Below are 25755 nucleotides of genomic sequence, written 5' to 3' on the forward strand. Positions count from 1 at the left end.
GCCCTAGGAAGTGGTCAAACACTTTATTGGCAGGCGTCTGATAACAGCTGGAGCTGAATAAGATGCTCCATTCATGTTGACTTCAAGGACTGGGACGCCCAACTATCCTTTGAACTTTTGAAGACAGCTCTAAAATACTTAAGCAGGAAGATGAGTAAGTGCTACAGGAAGATAGGGATATTCAAAACAAAGTACTTCTCTCTGGTACAGGAACACCCAAAGTCACTAGAACAACTATTTGGCTACTATTCTGACTTATCTTTCAAGTTTTGGATATGTCATTCTCTTAAGTTCATTTTAAAAGGCCACCCTTCCTGTTAGAGCAGGGTTTGGCTGATTACTGTAAGGTGGAGAAGCAGTTTGCTAAATATGTATTCTTAACCACAGAATGCTCTTAAACACAGCATTCAGGGATGATGGATGTCCCTTCCCAGACTGACACAGACTAACACAGGCTGGTTTTCTGATACCTGGTTAAAACAAGCTTTTCCTTACATTTCCACAGAAATCAAAGAGCTGGAAAACAACATTAGGAAAGCATTATCTTTTGACAATCGGGGAGAGGAACACAGAGCAACAGCTACAACGTCAACAGACAACCAGCTTAACAAACCTGGGGAGAATGGTGAAAATGGGGAGGTCAAACAGGCCCAGAGCAAGCGAATAGGTCTTGAAGAGTTCAACTTCATCAAAGTATTAGGAAAAGGCAGCTTTGGCAAGGTGGGTAGCTTTTTTTTCCCCCCTTCTTTTCTTTTATTTTTTTTAAGCTAGTGTTCAGGGGTTTTGACTGTACCAATTTGGAAATGTTTGTATCAAAAGTGCTTCCAGCCTAAGGGTTTCCTTTTACCAAACAGAACAAAAGTATTAGTCTCCTGATGAGCTGGCCTTATCTGTGCCTTAGCTCACTTTGTTAACCAGGGTCAAGCCTTTTGAAACAAAATGTCAATGTTCTATAGGATATGGCTGATGAAGACACACATACAGTTGCATACATACTGTTCAACAAAATTGCTTGTGGTCAAGTGGGAGTGAAATGTCAGGAATAATGCTCTGGGGTTGATTCACTTTCTTGATAATTGCCAATTCAAGTTTACTTATTTCACAGAACATTGTGAGAACTTGTTTTTCCTCAGTGGGTGTGTTCAGCGCTGAAGGAATCACAACTGAAGCATTTCCACTCAGATATGACAGGGCTTAGACAGCTGCCCAAAATACAGTATAAACATCAGAGATGTAACTTACCAGACACCTTCCTATAGCAGGGAATTGATGAGGGTGAAAGGGGCATTGCTTTGTTTACAGGGCTTATAAGCTTTTCTTTCCACACTATTTTGCACCATGGACTCAAAGAGGTGGACTGAAATATGACTCTGTTTCAGAAGTACACTCTTCCTTCCTTGATATTACAGGAACTTCACATGCAGGGGAACAGGACTGAAGCAGTTCTTTTGTTTTCTAATCCTTTCTCTGAAGGTTATCCTGGCTCCAAGCCAGAACGACCTAAAACAGAATATAGGGCCTGAACTGTAAACAATAGTAGTAGTTAAAAACAACAACTTGAAAGAAGCTGGAATGGTAACTTTGGATTGTATACAAAGTCCATCACACTCAAATCTCACTACCAGAAGTGAGAGATAAAAGTGGGAAATAAATTTCTGTTTTACATCAACTTCCTTCCTTGTTTAGTTTTTGAGATCATACTAATAGGTACTCATTAAGATACTTAACTAACAAACAGAACCTTCTACCTTCTGTTTCAAATTTGAAGAATACCAGAGCTATATATATCTAAACTTACGGTATTTTACTTCTTGTTTTATAAATTGCGGCTTCATTTAGGCAAGTACGTAACTGTCTTTCTATTTTCAATGCTGTCAAACTCATATGAAACCCTGCATTTATGGCATCTGTTGTTCATACATAAAGAGAATTTTTCTTTGGCTTAGGTAATGTTAGCTGAGCTAAAAGGAAAAGATGAAGTATATGCAGTGAAAGTCTTGAAGAAAGATGTCATACTTCAAGATGATGATGTAGACTGTACAATGACAGAAAAGAGAATTCTGGCGTTAGCACGGAAACATCCATATTTAACACAACTTTACTGCTGCTTCCAGACAAAGGTAAGCTGCATGAGTCTTTTACCAGTTTCTGCTCAAGGAATAAACTTGACTATTTCCAGACTGAAAGAAAACAACATTAAAAGTACAATATTTTGAAAATATTTCTGGCAAGTTTTTGGCATTTCAGTGGTATTGTATAAGAGTACTGGCTGCTGTTAAAAAGCATAACTGCTACTACCTTGTAAGTACCAGGAGATGGCAGTAAATGAGTTAAAAAAATTTTAAAACCCACATGCATAAAATATACAAAAATGGCACCTACTGAGATGCCTTTTTCTTTGGTAAATTAATAGGGTGTATCATTTGTTGAAATAAGTACAAATATTTTTAACATCCAGCGTGCAATGCTGTGTAGAATTGTAGAAAAGCTGTGACTAGAAGATCTTTGTGCACAATTGTCAGGAAAGATAAATAGAACAATGGGAAAGCCATAGGAAAATGGCTAGTATGATCAAGATTATAGTGGTTTGATTATGGAAACAACAAGCAATTAAAAGGTTTATTCAGTTCTTAAAATAGTGTTAGTTCTTAAAATGTGCTAGCATTTTGTATGCTTGAAGTTGACACAAAGCAGTGGCCCAGGAAGGCGTCCTGTCTGTGGAGGGTGTTTCACATTCAGACTTGTGCTATATGTATGAACATACTCTTAAAATGTTTTAACGTATGATTTTAAAATTTATAACTAGAATCAAGCGTGCCATTTAAGATGAAAGAGATGATTAAAAGATTGTAGTGGGGTGAGGTATAAACTTTGTGAATGGAAAGGGACCTTTAGGATGGAGTGCACTCCTTGGAGTGTAAATAAATGTAACAGCAACCTGATGTGAATCATGTGTCAGAACATTGGTGAAGATCAGTTGTACATTCTTAATTTTAAAAAATATAATCAATTAATTAATTAAGTAAATTATTACAGAAGATTCTTCTGCTACTCCTCTGATTTCCTGTAGATTGATTTCCTTTTGTATTTTTGGTCTGCTCTTCCCTCTTTTTTACCATGTTTTCTGTCTTCCTCCCTGCTATCCAAAGCAATTCATTGAAGATACTCAGAAGTTCTTCTCTCTGCCTTCTCTCTTCCCAGATCTCTTAACAGAAAGTGTAGTTTGTGGCTCTTCTTGAGCTCAGAGAAACTCATACTAAAGTGTTTTATAGTTACAAGTCTTACACTAGTGTGTCTTATCAAACATTCAAAACTATACCTAGTGATACATTATCAAATTAAAAATCCATAGTTGAAAAATTGAAGGGTTTTCTTGAGCATCTCCTAGGAATAATTTATACAAAGAATTCTTTTTAAAGGAAAAAAAATACCAAACACCAAAATATATGAAAAGCAAAAGCAGTACATCTGTTAAAAGTACTCATATATGAATGGCAACAAATGAAAATATAACAAGTAAATTAGTTGCTGAATGATTTTTCTTCAGGTTCAGTAGAAAACAGGTAGAAAAACAGACTCAAACAAACATGTGGTTAAAATAGCTTCATTGAGACAAAGACTGTGGTACAATAAGTTTTAAGTGTGTTTCACAGAAGTAGATCATTACTTACGCTGCTATTGTGTGCCATACATGGCATGGCGGCTGTACTTTGTAGAACTGGTCCCTGAAGTGATCATGTTGGAATTGAATTTTACATTTCAAGTAGAGCATATTTGTCATATACACCCTGACTTCATGGAAGATTGACTCAGTATGCATTGTCAGAGCATTCAGAAATTGTCTTTATGTAATGAGATTACTTGCTTTGTTCCTCTTCCACAAATATGCAGATGTAGAAGTTTGACTTTCTATGCTGCCGTGTTTTCCTTCAGTAATCAGCTGAAGACACTGCAGAAAAATTGCCTAATATGCTTTTTACAGTAAATACATTTCAGTATTATTTATTTTTTACATGGACCAGAATTTTCATTAGTGTCACTTACTAAATGAATCTATTATTATCACAACAAGTAAGGGATAATATTTTAAATTACTTTGGAATTCAGAAACTGTGCCAAGTAGTGCCTAACAGCAACATATGTTATACACTAGAGTAGTTTTAGCCCTATATATATTATTTGTCTTAATAATTCTATCTAGCTTCCTTACTTTAAAAAAAATATTCTTGGGACTGTTATTTCTCATTTTCCTGCTTAATATGGTATCAAACTTTGATCAAACCAATTTGCTTTAAGTCCATCAAAAAATGAGCCACCACTGCCCCCTGCCCCATCAATATTTCAGATCTATTAAAAACATTTATATTCAAGTATTGTATTTCAGGAATAGTTTAGAAATCTTTTTCAGTGATCTGGAAGTTGAGAAACTTCCAAAGCTTGGGATAGAGTGTGCAAAGCTGATATAGGATGTTTTGTCTGCAGTAGTTTGAGGAATGAGCTCCACAACCCAGTTGTACATATCAGAAGGAAGGTAAAATCTACAGGCAGGGCCTCAGCAGATCTGGATTTTTATGTGGAAGGAGCTTAACTCTCTTAGTGAAGTGTATCTTGTAAAACTGTGTCACCCTTGGTTAGTATTTTTCAACACACTTACACTATGGAAGTATTTCTCTTCTTGTTTTGCCAGGGTATGGTCATTGTGTCTGTCAACATATTCTGAGGTTTGAGTTGTGTTTTTCCTGTGGTCTGTCAGTAGGAATATGAATGATGAATGCTGCATTTTGTATTTGGCACTCCCATGGCAAAACCTGCCCAAGCCCTAGCATACAGGGTACTGCATTTTTGTAATAACTGACTTTTGCTGATCATCATCTTTGGTTTATTCAGGAATTCATTGTGTAGGTATTGTTTTCTTAATAAAGGTATTGAGAAAAAATAGGGCATTTTCAAGGTTAAATTTTGTTTCCACTCTTCCTCACTATCTTCTATTTTTCTGTGTATTGGTCCCTTGATATTTCAGTAAGGGGTATCTTACCTGACAGTAATCTGACCCTGCCCAGTTCCCCTCTTCAGTGTCCTCTTCCCTCCCAGCTCATGCCCTCCTTCAGGGGTCAACTATGGAACAGTATCACCATGAGGTTTTATTGATAATGCTTTAGTCAAGTGGCTGATAAAGGGGATTTAAATGTTTCTAGACATGTTTTCTCTGAAGACATCCTTGTCTTGGAATTCAGTCGGATTTTTCTGAACTGTGAGAATTAAAGTGCCTTTTATAGAAAGGTCTAGAAAATATAAGTAGCTCTACTTGATTCCTCCTACACCCCTGTCAGCTTCCTTCATAAGTACTTAAAATTTTCTAGCTCTCTACCCTATGAGATGCGTACACATGTATGTGCACACCCTATAATTTATAATTAATTATTCTAATAAATACTTAAGAAATAAAGTGGGGATTAAATTATTTAAGGCAGTGAAAGCTTTATTATGATAATTCAGTATAAAATTAGAAGACTAGAGAGCTTCTGCTTTTAACATCTGCCATTTGATTTTTTATCCAACTTCATAAAATCAGATAAATTTGAAAATAGTGCTTACCTTCTTTTTCCATAACACTATGTTAAACAGATGTAGTAGAGAGTATTTTTAGTGCGCAAAAATGCTCCTGTTGAATGATAGAGTTGCAGAACTTGTAAAGGACCCTTAGTCACCATTATAGCTATATTCTCTTAGAGGAAACAAATAGTTAAGTAAAGGGTAGAGAAAGGGTAGAGTCAGTTACTACAGATAAATAGACTTATGCTACCCATAAAGACATTACTCTTCCTTACAGTGTTAAAATCAGTGTTTCTACCCATAGCATAGCTCCTGGGCTGACCTGCAAGGCCATTCACTTCTTTCCTGTGTTCTGGTGTTGTAAGGAAGAGATCAGCCATGTGACATGGCTGGAGGACATCCAGGAGAGGCTGTAGTGACCCTAGTGCGACTGTGTTGATCCCTTAACTGGTACATGCTACCTAGTGGCTTACTGCTGCTTTATCTTATATTGTGAGTTCTGTGGTTCAGCTGTTATTCCTTTCTGCTGTTTGCACTGTACCTAGCACACTCTGAGTAATGCTAGAAGTCTGGTGTTTATAAACCTGAAATTCAGGGAGTTTTATTTCATCTCAGCTGTCATGATGTCCCTTTGTTACTCTGAAAAATCCCTGAACCTTTTTCTGCATCAGACCCTTCTAAAAACCAAGAGTAATTAGTCTTCCTTCCACTATGGTTTGCATTTAGATATTTCCAAAAAGGGTCTGCAAGTCCAGTGGAAAAGTGTAAAATGGAGTTCCATTTTTAAAGTGATTTCTTTTGTACACTTCTTTTGTAAGAAAGTATAAAACACAAAAGGGAAGGAGAATCATGATGCTTACGATTTTTTAAGTCATGTTTTCTAAGTTAATTTAGGAAGAATCCCTGTAATATGTGACCAAAACTGTCATTGGTAAGGTTAAATAAAGCCTTATTTCTTTTATGTGTATTTGTACAAAAAAAAATTAAATGTCTTCTGCCATTACAGCTCAGATGAGTGTCATTTATGATATACAGTGCAAATTAACCTAACTGATTTGCCACTGTTACATTCATCTGGGACTAATCAGAGCTTATAATCTATTTTATCTGGTATTCTTGTACTTCTGTTGCTAAGCAGCTAAAGCCATTATACAATATTGCTATATGGGTGTAATCAGTTTAACACAAGTTTGCATTGCCTTTTATTACTGATTAGTGTCAAATGAGAACTTTTTAGGGCCCAATTCTGTTCATTATTATCCCTGCTTCAGTGGATTTGTACGCGTGAGACAAAAGACTAAATTAACCCCTGTATGTTTAGCTATTTTAATGCTAAAATATTTTAATAAAATTTAAATATAAAATTATCGACAGGTTTCTTAAAGATAAGTGTTAACTATGGTAAAAAGGTAGACTAAAATTGTAGGTCAGCATAGAGTGATGTTATTTATACTGTTTCTATTATGGTACCTTTTTATATACATTTATACACATTTATATTCAAACCTAATTTAAATATTTTACTTACCTGTGTTGCTATATATGCACATACACAGAATATGTACAATAGTAGGTATTTTTGAATTCCCAAATCCTGGTTTATACAGGAAGTTCATATCATAAGAAATTCAAATATACTGATTTTGACATTTTCTTCAGAGTATTTCCTGGGGCATGAGAAGTTAGAATAGTATCTTGTGAGGTTTCATGTATCATACGGTTAAGAAGTTATTCAAATATACAAAATTTTGGCAGAATAAGGTTTTTCAGAAATTCGTATAAGTGCATATGTTAAATTTAGCTTTCCTGATGACTGCTACCCAGAGTGAAAGCACGATCACTGCATTGTCTGAAAGTAGACACTATGGTCAAAAATAGTTGGAACAGTGAGGCTGATGGTTAAATACTGTAATCATTGTCTCTCTCACACACACAAGCCCCTGTTTCCAGCATGATGACCCCATTTTGGGATACTTGCTATTATGCAGCTCAGTTATTGCTAGCTGCTCTTGAAAGATTATTAAAGCCTGGTTAGCTCACTGAAGATTCATTGTTCACATTAGTTCCTTTAGTGTTAAACTTCAAGTCAGGCTAGCAGTGCAGCCAGGCTCATCAAGGGCCCGCAGGAGAAATTACTGTCCAGCATCAATCAGAAGAGTCTAAATGCTCCTCTTTCAGACAGGAAGGACTTTTCTTTTGTGATGCAGCACCCAAACTGAACAGGACTCTTTCACACCCTCTCAAAGCTAGGTCTTGTTCCTAGTTTGCATGTATACAAGTGAGTGCTGCAGCTGCAGCTCCATGGATTGCTTTGCTGTAACCAGCTGAGGCCTCGGCAATCCCGGGAATAGTCCCGAGTCAGTGTCTGTGGCCAGAACTCACTGCAACTGCCGTCATGAAATAGGTGAGGGCAAGCTGGAGTTTCTGCTGATTGTTTTTTGTAACCTTGAGCCTCATGCCTGCATGTTAGGGCTTTAGAGTTAACTATGTCAGTAGTTCACTGTGTTAAAGACGTCTTAGTGCAGCCAAGCATAAAATTCAAAGTCAGGATTTTAATCCTGATCTGATCATGTGCAGACAGGAGGTGTTTAGGATAACAGGTAGAGCTAAGGACCTTTAAGGTACTGTTTTCATATCTCTTGGACAGAATAGCTGAAATTACATATTAAACCCTTCTGATCTTGGGAAAAATGTGTTTATCCAGTTGAGGCATGTTTAAGGGGAGAAATTTTCAGAGTACCTACCCAGATGCTTTGCCAGTAAGTTTCCAGGCAAGTCTGTCTTGTACACTATCTTTTAGCAGAGATTAGAGAAGACAGGAGTGCTGTCATCCAAACAGGGTGAAGAGGGTAGCAAACTTTCAAACTGGAGTAGTCCACTCACTTACTGATTCCACAGAATCTCTGTATGATCTTGTGCTATGGCTGTGTTAACATCATTCTGGTTGGTTCCTGATCTGGCATTCTTAATCTTACAGCTCTTATGGAAACACAGTACTGTTCCCATAAAGCAGGATAATTTAATATTGCTGCTTTAAATGAAATCCTGTGTGTTAAAGCTGTATTGTGGCTTTCAGTTTAGTTTTGTCTTGGGGGAGTGGGAAGGATAAAGGTAATATGACTTGTGGCAACATTGCTTGGAAGGAATGTGCCTAACTGGTTTGTAACAGGATCTGTCATTCTGCAGACATGTCCTGTGACCTTCTTTCTGTCCTTCCTCTGCACCTACATCCTGAGACCATCCTCTCAACTGTTGTAGGTTCCCTCATTTGGACAAAAGAGACCTGAGTACATGACCCACTGGTCCCTTGTCCTAGCACCCTTTGTGCTTTTACTTGTATTTAATGGCCATAAAACACTATTCACAATTTGCCTCTAATGGGCTCAGGATAAAAATAAATTTGCAACAATAAAACCTATCTTGAAAATAAGTGAAAGTGTAATGCTCACATGGGTAGCTTTTGGGATGCCTATTTATGCCAGCTGTTTTAAATGCTATTTGAAGAAAGCCCATGACACACAAGAGATCGTGGAGAAACATTTTACACAGTGTTTGTTAGGTGTTGGTCTTACAAGTAAACAACTAACACACCCCAAAGGAAGAGTCAGGAAAAAGGAAACTGCATATAAAAATTTGATTCTTCTGCAGCCTCTTTTCTAAATGCAGGAAATGATTCTCTTTGGAATTCATTTGGGCACTTTAATATGACTCTTTTTTTGGTAACAACAGTAAGTTTAGTAAATTATAATTGTACACAAGAGAATTTCACCATGAGAATGAAATGGAATTTACAAAACATTTGAGTCTGCAACTTCTGTAAAATTTTCATTGCTTTTTGGGAATCTACACGGAGTAATTTTGGCATAATATGTCCTCTGCTTTATACACCACATATGGGCCAAACCTGGCTAGGGTACAGTATAAAGTGTGCTTTATCTCCTCAAAACCACACCATCGGATTCTTTTTTCACTGTTCATGCCATTTGTCTTATTTGTGGATGAGTAGTTTTAGCAAAACAAAACATGGATTTTGAATGCAGGGTTTATTCTTGCATAGTTACTGTGGGCTGTGTAAGAGTGGCAATGCCCAGTCCACAGTCTCATACATACATACAGGAAACATGTAGGGAATGTCTGCGTTCCCACATAAGTGGAGCCCAAGACCATTCTGTAAGCTGAGTATTCAGCACACGATTCTATCTCCTTAAAGTTATGACAAAGGTGATGTATAACATCAACTCAGCCTTTAAGAGAAATGTCTCTCTGGAGGAGCATGAGTGGTGTGTCACTTGTGGGCCTGTCAGGCCACAGTCCATTCGCCAAGGCTGAAATACTGTATGGAGCGTATATACAACTTCCACAAATAGTAAGAATGGAATTTATATAAATATAAATGTATACAATATGTACAGGTAAATTATATCTCATCATTAAGCCTTTGTGTTCTCTTCCAGTAACTGATCAGTCTTTTTATAAAAATAATTGTTCAGAACTGAGAAAACCTGAATAATAAAGACTCCTTCCAAGTCTTGGCTCTGCTTACATATGTGCTTACACAGTTTGTAGCAATGCAAAGAGTGTTTATGGAAGGCATTCTGAAGGTTAACATACAAACTTGACTACTTTAATAGTGTATAGGATAATACCAGCTAGGAGTAAATCTGCATATTTCCATAATCTAAGTTGTGACCTAGAGAGATCATCCCATGTTATCCTTAATACAGCCAGTTGCAACTCTTACAGGGTATGAGCACCTTGCCAAGCTTGTAAGAAGGGAAATTGTCCTTTTAGGAATTTAACTTTCCATTCAGCCTATAGAAGGATGAAGGGGAACCATTTCATAAGCTTCTATAAATAAGTTTTTCCAAGGAGATTCATAAAAGCACACTAAATCACTAACTTGGAATACTCTTACTGGTAGGTAGTTTCTTGAAAAGTCTGTGGTGGTACTTATTTCTATTTTCTGTTTTCAGAAACCCAATATTAAAATCGCACAGAATTCTGATACTTAAAACTTCTTCCTGAGAAAAAACTATGCCCTGAAAATAAAACACACTATTTTATTCTATGCTGCTTTACTCATTTCAGAGGGTTTAAGATGGCTTAAATGATAGCAGAATTTTGGACAGTGTTTGCTGTTGTCTGACTAATTTATACTTGTGAATTGCCAGGGTTTTAAACTGTGTGAAGAATGTGCTTTGCCAAAAATTAATCAAGTTTTGGAAACAGGAAAGTATGGAAAATAAAGCAGGTACAATTAATGCTTTTAAAGGTCACTTTTGCATTTATAGAACTGCAGAAATTCAGACAGTGAAGAGAGGCGTATCAATAATGATTTTCAATAGGCATTATAAAAACCTGGCTCAGGTAACTCATGTTTATCATAAGAACCAAATAAGGTAGTATGTGGGGCTTACACAGATCAATGGATATTCAGAAAGACCTTCATTTTGAGGAGGGGTTCTGAAAACATGTTGAACAAGGGATGTTATACCTAGACTAGGGGGGATTTTGCATATATTTATAGGTTTTCATTGATTCTGTGTGCTCATTGATTTTTTGCTTGAAATGTGAATTTTAAACCTCTTGCTTGGTTCTTTTCATCCCCTTTTGAGAACTGTTTTGTAAAAAAGGCCAAAGAAAAGACAAAACCAAATTCTGTTCTTTTGAAGTTCTGCATTACACATATGAGCAGAGATACCAACAGCACATCTGGCCCAGTCTCTAACAGTGCCAAAGCAGATTTCCAGGAAGAATGTAAAGCTTATCATGACATTTTTGCAGAATACTATTCCAATATCCCAGTGAGATAGAAGACTTGGGCATTTCCTGAACAGAAGATGGCAGGTTTGCATGTAATCAGATGGCACTTTGCACATAATATTTCTGTGGTAGGTGTTAAAAATAACAAGCTATTTGGAAGCGTAACTGTTGGTGAATGTTGCATTTTGCTCACCCACGTGGAGTGGAGAAATCCTCTTAATACCTCATCTGCAAACAGGCAGTCCTATAACTCGCTATAAGTATTTACACCTTTACTTTTAAGTGATATTTTTGAAGGTATTGCCTATGCTATTAAAAATCTCAGAACTAAGGTAGCTGCACTGTGTTTCCATCATTTTCTAAAGTAGTGAAATAATGTGTCTGAGCACCTGACAATACCAGCTATAATACTGAGTGAGGTTTGTCAGATAGAAGAAACTCAGGATTCCCTGCAGGTATTTCAATATGCATGTCCATAATGTTTTGTTATCCATACATTACATAGAAGAAGTATTCCGTATTGTAATGCAGGTAAACAGTACGTAGTAAATTTGATAGAACACTTCTCAAGTTGCTTTTTCCATTGCTGAGAGGAAAGGTACTGAAAGAGAGAAGTGTTACACTATCTTGTGCTTTCCAATCAGGAAAGTAAGCAGTGAACCACAGCTGGCAGTGCCATGCCTGAGCCAAAAGGGCATTATGCATAATGCATTAGACTTAATTAAGAAGCATGCCAAAGGATGATGCCATCCTCTTTCAAATTTTCAGTCTGCAGTGTTTGTTGAATTTCTGAAGTAGAAATCACAGTATCACAGAATTGACTGAGTTGGAAGGGACCCACAAGGATCATCAAGTCCAAATGAAATAAAGCTATTTTAAAAATTAATTCAGCCACTTTTTTATAGATTGACGTGGGCATTTATTAAAAAAAAATATTGGGTGGACACCTTTCAAAAGGGAAAATAAATTGTTTGGTATGTTGATGAATATAATGCATGATTTATTGAAGAACCCATACATCAGGGTACAAGTTTTAAAAGAGAAGTTAATTAGGTTATTTGGGCATACAAGAAATCTCTCTTGTATATTTAGGCAATCAGAGAGTAAAAATAAAATAAAGTTTGGCCAGGAAAAGCATCTGTCTTCAGGATGTTAAAATTCTGTATAGCTCTGTGATGTAATTAGCTCCTGGTAATTGCACTGAGATGTGAGAAGCTTGGTGGTCATGTTCCTGAAGTCTCACCCATTCAGTCTTGTGCCATACGTTCTCATGCTTGCAGTATTCAAGAACAAGTCCTTTAAGGGCAACTGCTGTATTACAACAGCAATAGGAAAGGAAGCTTTCAAAGCATTTCTAGCATAATGAGAAAGGGGAAGATCATGTCTAATGAGATTTCTGGATCAGAAAAGAGGGAATTTTAGATAGGAATCTGAATTTAAAGAGGCTTAAACTCACCAAACTTCTGAACTTTTGGAAATTTGCCATGAATCTGTGGGAAAAGTTAGGAAATAATTGTTTCTGGGTGATATGCCTGAGGAGATTAACTGCTTTCTACAGTGCTCTTCAATGTGGTATTATTATATAAAACACTCAAAGTCGTTCAAATATCCCTTAGGTTAACATGTAATCTCAACCACATGTGTAACCCAATATCTGAATATTGTTTCCCTCTGCTTTTTAACTGGATTTACACTGATGATTTGGGTCTAAGAAGCCACAGGCAGCTCCCCAGAATCTAAATATCACCAAGTTCAGGATTTGATAGCCAATGCAGATTTCATTAAAATTCACTAACCATTATCTGATTGCACAGTTGCCATCATTCAACGCTGTAAATAGCGTTGACAGAAAAGGAGTATATTTACTGGCCTTGTACAGAGAAAACTAATGTTTTATCCATTAGTAGTGTGTTGTTTTTAAAGTTGTTTACATTCTTCAAGGAAATGCAGAAACTACTGCTTGAAGAGGTTAGAGGACATATGAGTTTATGGGTTTTTTTTAAAAATGTTCTTGAAACAAATGCTAAATTAAATTATTCAAGTAATAGCAGAGAGAACATAATGTCTTGGCAAGCTGAATTTGCTCTGTTACATTAGAATAAAGAAATCTAAACTCTGAGGGGAAAAAGAGGTTGTCAGATCTTATCATGATACAATGAAGAATTACATAATTTTTTTGGTCCTACCCATAAGTTTTGCTTGCAAGTTACTGCCTTTGTCAAGTTACTGATGGTCTCAGAAAGATAAGCAGAGTACAAATAAAATTATTGGATAGTTGAAGTAGAATGATTAAAAGGTTAAAAACATGATAATCTGTTGAGAGAAAAATCTGTTTTTAAATTATTTTTGCTTTGCCTTCTTTTTCTCTGTAAGAATAGATGTCTGTTAATTTAAAAAACAGTACTTCATGACCATTCCTTAAAGATCTCCTTTGAATGTATGAATTGTGGATCCTTGTCCCATAGAAACCTTAGGTTATAAACTTCAAAGGAATCTTATGAAGCCTCGTGGTGAAAGTAGGTGAAATTTTCAAAAAGTCTTTCTCTCCCCTGTGGAACTAAAGACATGGGAAATTGTGTCAGTGGAACTGAAGTTTGCTTTGAAATGCTGGGTTAGCACAACCACAAAGTACTGAATGGGAAGGTTCAAATCACTGCTGCTATATTTACTGAATCACAAAGGCTAAGTTCGTGCAAATTGTTCCCACTGCTCTTTTGTTCCTAATTCCAGAAAACATTTTTTAATGATTAATATACTTTTTCTTAGAATGAAATATTACACTGGGCCTTGGTTACAGCATGTTATATTCCCTGGACATGTTTTAGTCCAGGAATAGTTGAAGAAACGTAATGTAAAACCGGTGGGTCAATTACAAACTATGAGTTCAAGATTTTGTAATCATGTAAAGAAAAATGTATCCTACTGGTGTTCTTGTTCTCCTAAAACATGAGGTTTCTTTTTAAATCTAGTCAGTTATCAGGCACTAGTTGCATCATTCAGTTCAGTTCTTGTGGCCCCTGTGTGGGTTTTGATCCTGAACTAAGACAAAGACTTTGCCCTCTCTTTTTCTTCAAGTAACCCCACAACTGCAATAAAAGTAAGATGAATACATTGAAAGTTACTGCATTGGGGTGGGGGTATTATTTATTTTTAAAATAATTATATGAACCCTTGACATAATTTTTTTAATTGAGCAACCTGCTCTAGTGGGACCTGTCCCTGCTCATGGAACAGGGATCAGAACTAGATGATCTTTAAAGTCCTTCTAGTCCATTTTTTTGATTTAATAATTTTATAAAAATACAGTTCACTAATTATTGTTTTCTAGATACTGATGAGGGTGAGCAAGGGGTTGTTTATATATTCTGTTCTTCAATATGCTGAAAAGTTTTGCTGCTTCAGGGACAGAACACTCCAGTTTAAAATTTAATTATAAATAAATAAGTTTAAAAACCTGAAGTTACAAAAGTAAATATGATTATGCTTCTCTTTGACACACAGAGTAAACTCAGTTAAATAATAGTGGAAACAAAACCAGCCTGTTTATTTTTATAAAACCTCAAACTTTAAAGCATTTGTTCTCCAGAAAGGATGGAGTATCTGTCAGAAGTCTTACATGCTACTATAGGTTTGGTTTTTTTTCAGAAATTCAGCAAATACCTGTTACAGGTGGTCTTGTAAATTTTTTTGTTGCAATCCTGTTTGCATTATCCAAAGAGAATGCATTATTCATGCATTATTTTAGGAAAGGCATTTTGCCCTAACTTTGCATATGTGGTGAAAAAAAAAAAATCCTGAAAGGAATTTCCAGTGTCTTCTTGAAGTGTTATGCAACTGACATCACTCCGTTGTTTGTAAATACCATTGCCATTTTCATAGCGGACTTGTAATCTCACCAATGCACCAGCAATTTCTGCTTATTTTCTTAGTATAAAAGACCACTGAACCTAGTTTAAAACCTGCTGTTGTTTACAGATGGGATTTTCGACAGGTAAGAAACATAAGACTCTATAGATATTCTTCATTTTTACTTGCTGCTTATCAAAACCTGTGATTATTTTTGCAAGTTTGCAAAAATGAAAAATGTATATGTTCTCCATAGTCAGCCTTGATATCGAGAAAAGAGTGCTGAAAACTCAATCTTTAAAGGGACATACTAAAAACAAAGTACACATTCCTTACATTGTTCTTATTTGCATGGAACAATAAATTGATGCTACAGAAGTTGAAGCTGGAATTGTGATCTGATCAAGAACTCATAAAATTAATTTTGCTTTTGATTAGGCTCACAAAGATGAAAGCAAGATACTGTATGATGGCACTATATAGATTTTAACAGTGTCCTGTAACATTTTACTGATGCAGTGTGTCACCTGATGAGAATGTTTCTGGAAAGAATAGTGAAAATGTACTCAGCCTGTATTTGGCAGACAAGTGTAAGTCTGAAAACTTTTCTCAGGATATTGCCCAAGTTGTGTGGTGTGGGGGAATTGAGTTTTGTTTGTATGTTTTAGTGATGACCTTTAATTCGATAAAGCTGAAAAAGTGAAATTAACTATTGAGGGGTGAAATTAGAAAGCAAACAATTTGGCTCTGTCTGTACAGAAATGAGACACATTTTATTCCAGGCTGTTGGAATACCAACCAATTAATAGTGCAGCCTAATGATACATGCACACTGATCTGAGGCTGGGTTGCTGCTGGAGGATGAGGATGTCTTGCCCTCTGCTCCCCCTTGCTGGGTCTGTCAAGTCTTTCCATTATATCTGATTCCAGTAAGCCCTTGTATGGATGAGTTGAGTCTGTTTTCTCCTAGAGCTGAAAACTGAAGTAGTAAAAAATAATCTGTGTATCATTAAGGAATTCTGACCTGCCTGATATTTTCTGGTGCCTGTGAGGCAGCAAACATGGAAGAGCCTGTCACTTTCCTCAGTGGCAGTTCACTGCTGGGACAGTAAGCCAGCTGAGAAATCCCATGTAGTCCTGCCTATCCAGACAGCAATGGATTTTCTTCTTAAAGGAATAAAAATAAAATTTGAACCACAGGTTTTTCACAGTGGTGTTTTATGCTGGTAATCACCTTAGAAGTGATCCTAAACTCTTTATTCTCATGATTGCTATTAAGTTGCTCATGAGAATGGAAAACAAGATTCATGGGTCAGTTTTGATCCTTTTAAAGATAGCGGTCATATTTCCCTGACTTCAGAAGGGTCAGAAACATTAGCCTTCTTATTTTTGTTGTGTCCAGAAAGAAGTATGTGTTGCAGATGCAGAGTGTCATTTTGTCATCTGTTAGAAATTCAGCTTTTGGCACTGCAACTATGTGAGCAGCATGTGCAGTTGCTGTTTTGTTTCTGGGTTTTGGTGGATTTTTTTGTTTTGTTTGTTGGTCTAGTGTTGTAGTTAATGAAGCCTCAATAGTAGCTGTTACACATAAATTGATTAGAGTCTTAAGGTGACATGCTGTCATTTTCCATGTCTATCTTTGGAAGTAATTGTTTCACTTCTGCACAGCATTAGATATTGTGGATTAGACAGTATGTTACCTATGCAGCAGAGGGTTTATGATGGTTGATCCCAAATGGAATGTAAAATATCTGAACATGCATATTTAAAGGACAGAAAAAAACCTGGCTGGTAGGTTTCTATGTTTCAAATGCAGCATTTAATTTGAAGAACAGCTAGAGATTGCAGAGCATTTTTAGAATACACTAGTTCGCACTCTCCAGACACATCCTCGTGTCATCACATCAGACCTTCAGTAAATTGCACATCCTGTGTGTTCTCTTTTCTTCAATTTTTCCTGAACTTTCTGAGCTATCCCCTGTGACTGCCTGTCACTATCTTCTCGGAGGGCTGTGAGCGTTCTAGGCAGATCAGCCCTGCTCTCTGACCACTGCATCACTTCCAAGTGTATGGCTGCTGGTTTGAAGTCTGCAGTCTTGACATCCTGTGTTTGAACAAGACCTGGCCCAGTCAGATAGATACAAGTCTTAACCTGCTGGCTACACTAACTTGGTGCCTTACTCACTGTTACAGTAGTTTGTGGGATGAAATGGGTAAAACAGGAAAGTTGAATAGACAAAGTAATTTGAAAGGCATGAACAGGGGAGTTTACCAGGCTGTTTTGACTATGTATCATGAGGTTGTATTTGTACACACTCTTGACAATATTTTGAAACAGTTTCTGCTTCCTGTTGGAAATCAGAAAAGAAGATTTGGGACACTTTGTTTCAGGAGACAGAAACAGGTTCATCTGTTTTTCTGGCCAAACCATGTCTATGAAACATTTGCAGCAACATGTTTGTATATTCATGCACCCAAAGCACATACACTTTTTCTAGAATATATTTATGTCCTGGTAGTTCAGTGTTCATCTAGCTTCACCTTTGTACATATTAGTTATTTCCGTAAACCTTTTTTAATAAGTCTGCTATAATTTTAAAATTAGCAGCTACTTCAGGTAGTTTGCCCTTCTATTTTTTTATTTTTTTTTTTTACTTTCCCCAAAAGCTTGATTTTTCTTCTTAAGCTGATTAGAATTTCCATATATATGTGTGTGTGTGTATATTTCTTAAATTAAAACTATTAAAACTAGATTGACATTACAGATGAAAGTTAAATCCACTGCAATTATTTTAAAGTTGGGTTCTACTTAAATTCATTAATATGTACTAATATAAGAGGGTTTTTTTTTAACATTTCAGTTTAACCAAATACTAGAGAAGTAGTTCAAATCCCACATAAAAATGCTTTGGACTGAGAAAAACCCCACTAAATCTCTTTGGCACTGGGAAGAAGAATGCTCAGTGTTGAAGGCTTATGGCTTATGATGTATGGAAATGCTGGTCATCATGTAGAAAGGGGAGAATGACTGCAGGTGTCCATGGGATTTCTTTTCCATGTTACAGCACTGAAAGATTTTTAACACAGAGAGAAATTATCTGTGTGAAGAGGAAAATGGAGAGTATGTTATATCTGTGAGCGGTTCATTTCAGCAGAAAGGCTCCTTACCTTTTGCTGGAAACCAACACTATGCATGCTGGAGGCTAGGTGACCTCAGTTTTCTTCCAATTTTCAAACCACAGTCTTTTAGCTTCCTGTTTCCAGCACTCAGTATGTTAAAGTAAATATTAAGCTCTGTCTTCAGACAACTTTCAGGAATTATGAAACTATTGATTCGCATGAATTCAGTGTGGATGAGGTATTGTGTATGTCAAAGTTATCTCTGTAAGAAATTCTTACGAAGTTTTTTTCCCCCTAAGGATTCCTGTAAATTGCTTAGATCTATGTTCTTCCATGTAATTACTTTAAATCTAGATACACCACAGGCATTTTGATTCAGGCTTGCTAACAGAAATGTTTGGTTTTGGGTTTTTTTTATCCATTTTTGGTTTTCCTTAATGTATACATCAGTATTTTTGTTGATCCCTATTAAAGGTGCTTGTTAACAGCAAAATTTTGTTGTACATGTTGAACTGAGTGTGGTTTAAATAAAAAAAAAACTAGGTTTGCACTTTTAATGACCCAAACTTTCATTCATCATAGAATTCTGTGCTTAATCTGTTCTAGGATCTCTGCCATAATCTTATCGCTTTAATTATAGTCCCCAGAAATGCAAAAAATGTTATATAACTCTTTCTAAACTTGTTTGGACTTCTTATAGACATGCTTATGTAGCAGGAAAAACATTATGCAGTTCAACTGTGGCATCAGGGAAAAGTCATGCAAGCAACAATTAGGATCTGATTTTCTAAAAGGAAACTTGCAGAGATACTCTGTTAACAACAAATACACAAAGAATAGTTTCAGTATAGTTCTCTGAAAAATACAGACTTCCAGCAACTGGAGTTGAGTAAATTTCACTTTGTCAAATTGAAGTTATTATAAACTTTTTGTTTTTTTCTTATGTGGTCAGGGTCTAACAGAGAAACGTGTGTGCCATAAAACGATTTGCATCATTCTCTATCTGTAATTTAGAAAATTGTCAGTTCACTGTTTTCCTATAGAGCTAAAAAACATTTGAGTTTATGCATGTTGTAAAAATCTATGTGTGCAGGTGTTACTCAGCTAGAGGCAGAATTGCTTTCTTTCTTTTCACACTGTAAAGGGTGTTTGAATTTCCTTTTTTGGGATCCCTGAAAGAAAGAAAAGTTTGTCATTAATGTTGTCATAATGCAAAAGGCAAGAAAAATAGGAGGAACTGTTCTTTATTTTTAACAAATTCTTCTTGTGTGCGTATTAAAGGTCTATAAGGACACTTTTGTAAGAACTACTGCCCTTTGGAATTGTTCATTAACACTATTTGTAAGTTCCCTTGTTGATTAGCATGTTTTTTCTGTCTTCAGACTCAACTTTATTTTAAATCTGTATTATTTTAATACTTTGGGGTTTTTTTTAATGTGATCAGATATAAAATCATAGCAAAATTTAGGCTTAGAAGGAGCTGTTTCACCCATCTTGCATTCATGTGCAGAACACACACAAGCACATATACACTGAAAAGCAGTGACTGGTCAGCTTGATCTGTCTGCCCAGAGCCACAAAATCTCTCGCTTTGATAGCACCAGCAAATCATAATGTGGGAATAAGTCAGGGCATTTGCAAAACTCTTTTGTTGGGAGCATAATAAAAACAGGTTGGCCTTAAGAGGTATGTTAAAGTCTTCTAAGAAATCCCATCATGTATCAGAAACATGCCTGCTGCTGAATAATTTCACATAAATGGTACCTGTAGATATTTGTGTTAACAGAAATATCACAGACAAGAGTGTCAAAATGAAACACATGTATAAGCATTTTTACTGGTGTTCAGGCCATCAGAACTATTGAAAAATATGGCATGTGTTGGACCAGATCAGTTATTCTTGCCGAATAACACATGTGTTTTACAACCTGAGAAGTAGTCTGGACTTGAAAGAATCTAAATGTCAGAGCTGCCATTAAGCCACCACACTGTCACATTAATCTGTAACTCTTGTAAAATATATTATGTGAATATGAACTCCGCATTTATAATGTACAGGACACAAAACTTGTTGATATTTAGGAACAGCCTCCTTGAATGGGTATATTGGTTATTTTAGTAGATATCCAGACTTCCAGTCCTTGTGTGTTTCATCTTTGAAGTTTCTGGATTATAGTCAAGAATAATCTGGGCATTTTGAGGGGTATGTCACGTTTTCATTTTGATAATGGAAACTGCTTGTGTAACTTCGTAACTTTGATGGTTGCTACATCAGAGTTTTATTGAAGATCACAGTAACAGAAAACCATTGTTTTATTTCCCCTTTATGAGAGCTTTAAAAGTCACCCACGTGTAATTAGTGATAGTGAACTGCAGTGCAAGTCACATTCCTGTATCACCAACAGAAGCTGCCACAGGAGCCCAGGAGCTTTCAGATTTCTTTTCCTGGGGACCTTCCTGGCCAGTTCTCCAACCGTGCTCCAGATTGTAGTCCTTTTTCCACTAGTGATTGGTGCCCATCTGGGAAAAGGCTCCATTCAAACTGTAAAATCCTGACTGTACAGTTGGCAGTCTCCTCTGAAATAGATTTTTAAGAACTTTGTTGGACAAGGACTGTCAGGAGTTTGGCTCCTGCTTTCAGGCTGCAAAAATCATCTTCATTTATTTTTAGAATGTATGTACATTTTATCTTCTCATACCAGGACTATTTCTTAATGGGCAATATTTCAGTATCTTTCTACTCTCTTAGTTTTGTTTTGGCTTGTAATATGTAGGAGTAACATGTAGTAACAATATTTGGGGAGAACACTGAGAAGTTCGAATTTCTAGCCAGCGGTTGTATCTGAATTACAGAAGTGGAGAGAGTGACTTCTGGGCCCTTCAAAGCTGCCAGAGCACTCATTTTGGTACCCTCCAGCCCTCTTCTTCCTTCTATTTTTGATCCACATAAAATAAATGTTGGCAAGGTATCCAAGAATCCAGGGGGCCAGGGGTGGGGGGCAGTCTCCCTGAGTATCTCCTTACATGGCACTTATCGTAATAGTGCTTGTGCTAAACATTCCTCTTCTATGATGCAGCATCCTGATATTTAGTTGCCTTTTATTTCTCAGAAAAAATTTTTGTAACACTTTGAAATTGCTGAAAACTCTAATTTTTTCTGCTGCAACAAGTTTAAAGAGAAAGGGATTCCAGCAGAGAATAGCTTCTAGAAACTATGCTGGCATACAAAGTATCTTCTTATATAAGAAGTCCGATCTTGAGCTTATTTTTTTCTTCCTCCCTTTTCTGCATAGCTTCTTTTCTGTGCTAGTGAAGGCCTTTGTTATAGCAATAGCCCAGCTGGATGCTACTTCCTCTGCTTAAGTGAAGTTCAAGAAACCAGCTGCTGCTTAAAAGAAAACTGCTTATTGTTAAGTTCCCCTTCTTCCCCCTGCCAAGGTTAAACATGTCCCTTCTCCGTCAGCACCTCCAGTGTAATGTGTCCCCAGATATTGGTGGGCACGCCTTCAAGGACTATAAACTAGTCCCTACCAAGCTACCTGCTGACAAGGCAAAATGATAGATAACAGCTTTTAAAGTTGACTTAATGTTAGCCAGCCACACCAAGATCAGTTTCCCTTCGTTTTGAGGTTTTTTTCCTATCCCCAGAGCAGTGAAATTCAGGCACTGAGGACATTTAGGAAGATATTAATTTTAGTTTTCTTACTCTTGCCTGATTCTCTTCATTACTACTGTAATGAGCAATATTTTTCCTTCTTCCATATAAGCCTCTGAAGATTCTATATAAAATACTGTACTTTAAAATTTTTAATATGAGATTTTCATGATAGTTCCAAATAAGATTTTAGTTCTGTGATTCACCCACACATACATCCAGTAGGAAATGATTTGCAAATACATTAATAGCTTCCTCCTTTTTTCAAGCAGCTACTTTCAAAGCAGCTGATCACTAAAGGCTTTAAATGCTTAGCTTAAAAAGATGAACTCTATAACCTTTTTCAAAAGTGTATTGTGCAACACGGAGATAAAGTCACACAGCCAAACACAAGTTTAGGAAAATTCACTGCTGTACTGAGATTTCCTGTAAAATTCAGCTTTCTGAGTTTGAGTATGGTGCATTCCCTAATTCCATTATTATGTGCATTTTTATCCCAGGCCATTGCTGTGGTAAAAGAGGAGGTCCCTTTCTCAGTGATAATCAGTGCAATACCTTGTTTAGGATACTTTCTCTAAAAATCAGTAATTTACATTATTTCTTTGAGTTTTCCTGTATTAATAAATTTGGGTTCAGAAGAAAATTTAGTCATCATATAAATAAAAACTAACAAGCTTAAGTCTAAAGAGGCAGATCAGGGTATAAAAACATCCCTAAATCTGGAATTTCTTGGATTTTGAATCTTTGACTGCTTCTTGTAATGCTCTTTTCCTTATTCTTGTGTGGATTTTTTATCTATAAGGGATGCATGCCCTTTTTTATGCATATGTATATTCACATATGCATACAAATTGATGGGAAATCAAGCTCAGTGTTTCAGCCCTGAATCCAGCTTTTACTGTTACATGCAATTTTACTTACTTCAAGGAGGTACATAATGTGGCCCTGGTTTTATCTGCTTCTTGTCTTTAGGTAGTTTCACATATATATACTGTTTGTAGAGCTATTCTTCTGCTTACCTTGACTGAATTTGCTAAATCTGTTGCAAGTCTCCGGTAAAGTAAAGTCTGCAGCAATATCTGAAGCCTACCATAAATTTCTTTATCAGAGTGATTTCAGTAATGTATGTGCTGTTGTGTGATTAATGGCTCATGATTAGATGACAGAAGAGTTTAAGTGTTATTGTCGCATCTTATTCACATCATCGCATCTATTCAGAGACAAGGGAACTGAGGGTAGAATTAGAGGTTTTTCCCAGATCTTTTAATTGTTTGTTTCCAATTGATAATGGAATGAATACATATATTTTCTATAATATTCATGTGTTGTTTCATTATATCCACCATTCTGTGTGTTTTCAAGAGAAACATCATTCTGGGTGTTTTCATAGTTAATAGTATGTAACATGAGAAACTTGTGTGGAGCAGGGCTTGCTGTAAATTTGTAGCACACATACTTCACAGTATTATTTGCAGTCCTGGCATTTATCTTGGGTTTGTATCTTCTCCTGATGACACTGTTTCTAAATTCATATCTCTCCTAGAGAATCAAACAGGACCTCCTTTGTATCTCCCATGGAATCCTGAGAATGCTGTCTAAACTGTTAGTTTATCTGTAGAAACCAAAAACTTCTCTGGTGTTCCCACCTGGAGAGTGGCAGATAGAGTGCAGAGCCATTTAATGTGCATCTCTGTTGCACTGTCATTGAAAGGAAAGGGGAGTGAAGCTACATTTATTAAGTCTTTCTGATATTCCTCAAAGGCAAAAAACACCAAGCCATGTCCAACAATATGTTAATTTTGAAAGCACTGTGTTTGAATGTAGCTGATCTGATTTTCTTAAAATATTTCTGGAGCTGAATATAAGCTGTAGTTGAAGATTTTTAAAACTTGGTCTCTTAAAGCCAAGTTCTTAAAAAATAGCTAAGCAAATTCACAAATTATTAAAAAGTTATGAAAATTCCAGTGTTTGAATCCAGCATGACAGAAATTTAAGTATTATTTTATATAACTGGCAGTTATTTTATACAGAAGGTTTTGACAGATTAATGTTGCATCATAGCATTGATAATTTGAAGTCAGATGTCCAAACAAGGCAAATCCAGGTGCAAATTCATCAGTACCCATCACCTTGATGCTGTGTTCAGTGATAAAATACGTGGATGGTGAAAGTGTTGGATGTTATTTTTTTATCCATTCCCCAGACTATTGCAAAAATGGGAAAAAAAAAATCTGTGAAGAACTGTGAAACTCAGTAAGAAAGAAATTGTTAAAAAAAAAAGTTTCCTGTGATGTATTATCTCAGAGATGAATAGTTCTCAAAACTTATCTACTCAACCCTCCAGAAGAGAGCCAGTACAGTGACTGTGTCATGAACACTTGCAGAAATAAGAGAGGTTGGCTTTGCAAGGAAAATTTAAAGAAAAACAAATCCCAATTTTCTATTTAAATCCAAAATCACACTTGAAATACAGTCAGCTCAGTTAAGTGATGGACAGCTATTCACAAATAGAAGGTATCAAGGAAATAGTTTCCAATTTCCAGAATGTTGTATAAAGCATGAGCTTGAAATATTGAAATATAGTTCAAATGTTTTTTGATAATGTGCTCACTGCAGGAACTAAGCCCGAGAAATCAAATAGTGAACTCCTCTGGCTTTCATCTGTGAGATAGGAATGAAGGATATAACTTCTTAGGGAAAATATTAGCCTGATTTTCCATATGGAAGAAATGCTGGTTCACCTTGTCATGGTGTTGCAAAGCACTTGGTGGCTTAATGAGAACTACTCAGAGAATGAGTGACACTTTGGGGCTGCATACCCAAATATATGATTCTTGAAGCCTACTGAAAAGAAAAGCAGCAATCCGGATAACATTACGCTTAAATTTGTTTGCTTTTCTTATTTCTGCAGTTTAAGCTGGTGGTGATAGGATGTGTTGTCTCACCAATATATGTAGTATCTCTTGAACCTTATATATTAGTTTTCCTCTGCTACACGGAAGTAATTCTCTCTTCACAAATAAATCAATAGTGCCAAGTCTGACAGTATAACTAGTGAAATTTCGTGGATCTGGAAAATATTGTTCTGCAAATTTATTCCTCAGCTACTTTTCTTCTTCACCCCCTCTTCATCATTCCAAGGAGATGACAAAGGGTCAGCCTCAAAATGTAACTCTGCTTGGAGAGTAAAGCTGTTACTGTCTGTAGCTCTCCCCAGATAAATAACACCACAAGGTTATCATTCTTTCAGCAACTGAACTATCATTTTGTACCAGGAAAAAGAATTTATAGAAGAATCACCTAGTGTTCTCCTAGCTGAGCAAATACTTAGTAGGTATAACTTTATGATTGATCATATGAATCTCAGTAAAGTGTCATAGAATTAGAAGAAATTGAATGTGGTATGAGGAAAAAAACGAAAACAAATGTTGCATTGTCAGAATGCTTAGTTTCAACTTATTGTTTCTAGTCTTGCTGGGTTTACACTTTTTTTGTAATTTTGTTTTTTTGAACAAAGGTTTTCTTTCTCTTTTGGATTCAATGATGGTGAAAGGCTTTTAGAGCTTTGTAAAGTTTTAAACAGGTAGAAAAAACAAGGATTGATTGATTTAGTATAGAATAGAAATGTTCTCATTCTCTATCCCAAGAACAAACCATGTCAGAGTATCAGAGTATTTTCTCTGTCTAGTTAGAGTAAAAAAAAAAAAAAAAAAAAAAAAAAAAAAGTTATAAAAAAAAAGTTATGGGAACTGACAATGGTAAAATAAGAGACTTTTAGGCTTCAGGCATTTGCTTGAGCCTGTGTGAAGCTAGTTCTC

The 25755-nt window shown here is 36.1% G+C and overlaps 1 protein-coding gene across 2 annotated transcripts in view; it reads left to right on the top strand.

Moving 5' to 3' along the window:
- PRKCE (protein kinase C epsilon) overlaps nt 1–25755 on the top strand; it is a 288985-nt gene that overhangs the window by 185867 nt on the left and 77363 nt on the right. For both annotated transcript variants that reach the window (XM_015622198.3, XM_015622197.3), the window contains exons 9-10: nt 506–720; nt 1947–2120. In XM_015622198.3, coding sequence (XP_015477684.1) covers nt 506–720; nt 1947–2120 — 389 coding nt within the window. The remainder of the gene's footprint in view (nt 1–505; nt 721–1946; nt 2121–25755) is intronic.

The sequence above is a fragment of the Parus major genome, chromosome 3, assembly GCF_001522545.3.
Source record: "Parus major isolate Abel chromosome 3, Parus_major1.1, whole genome shotgun sequence".
NCBI lineage: Eukaryota > Metazoa > Chordata > Aves > Passeriformes > Paridae > Parus > Parus major.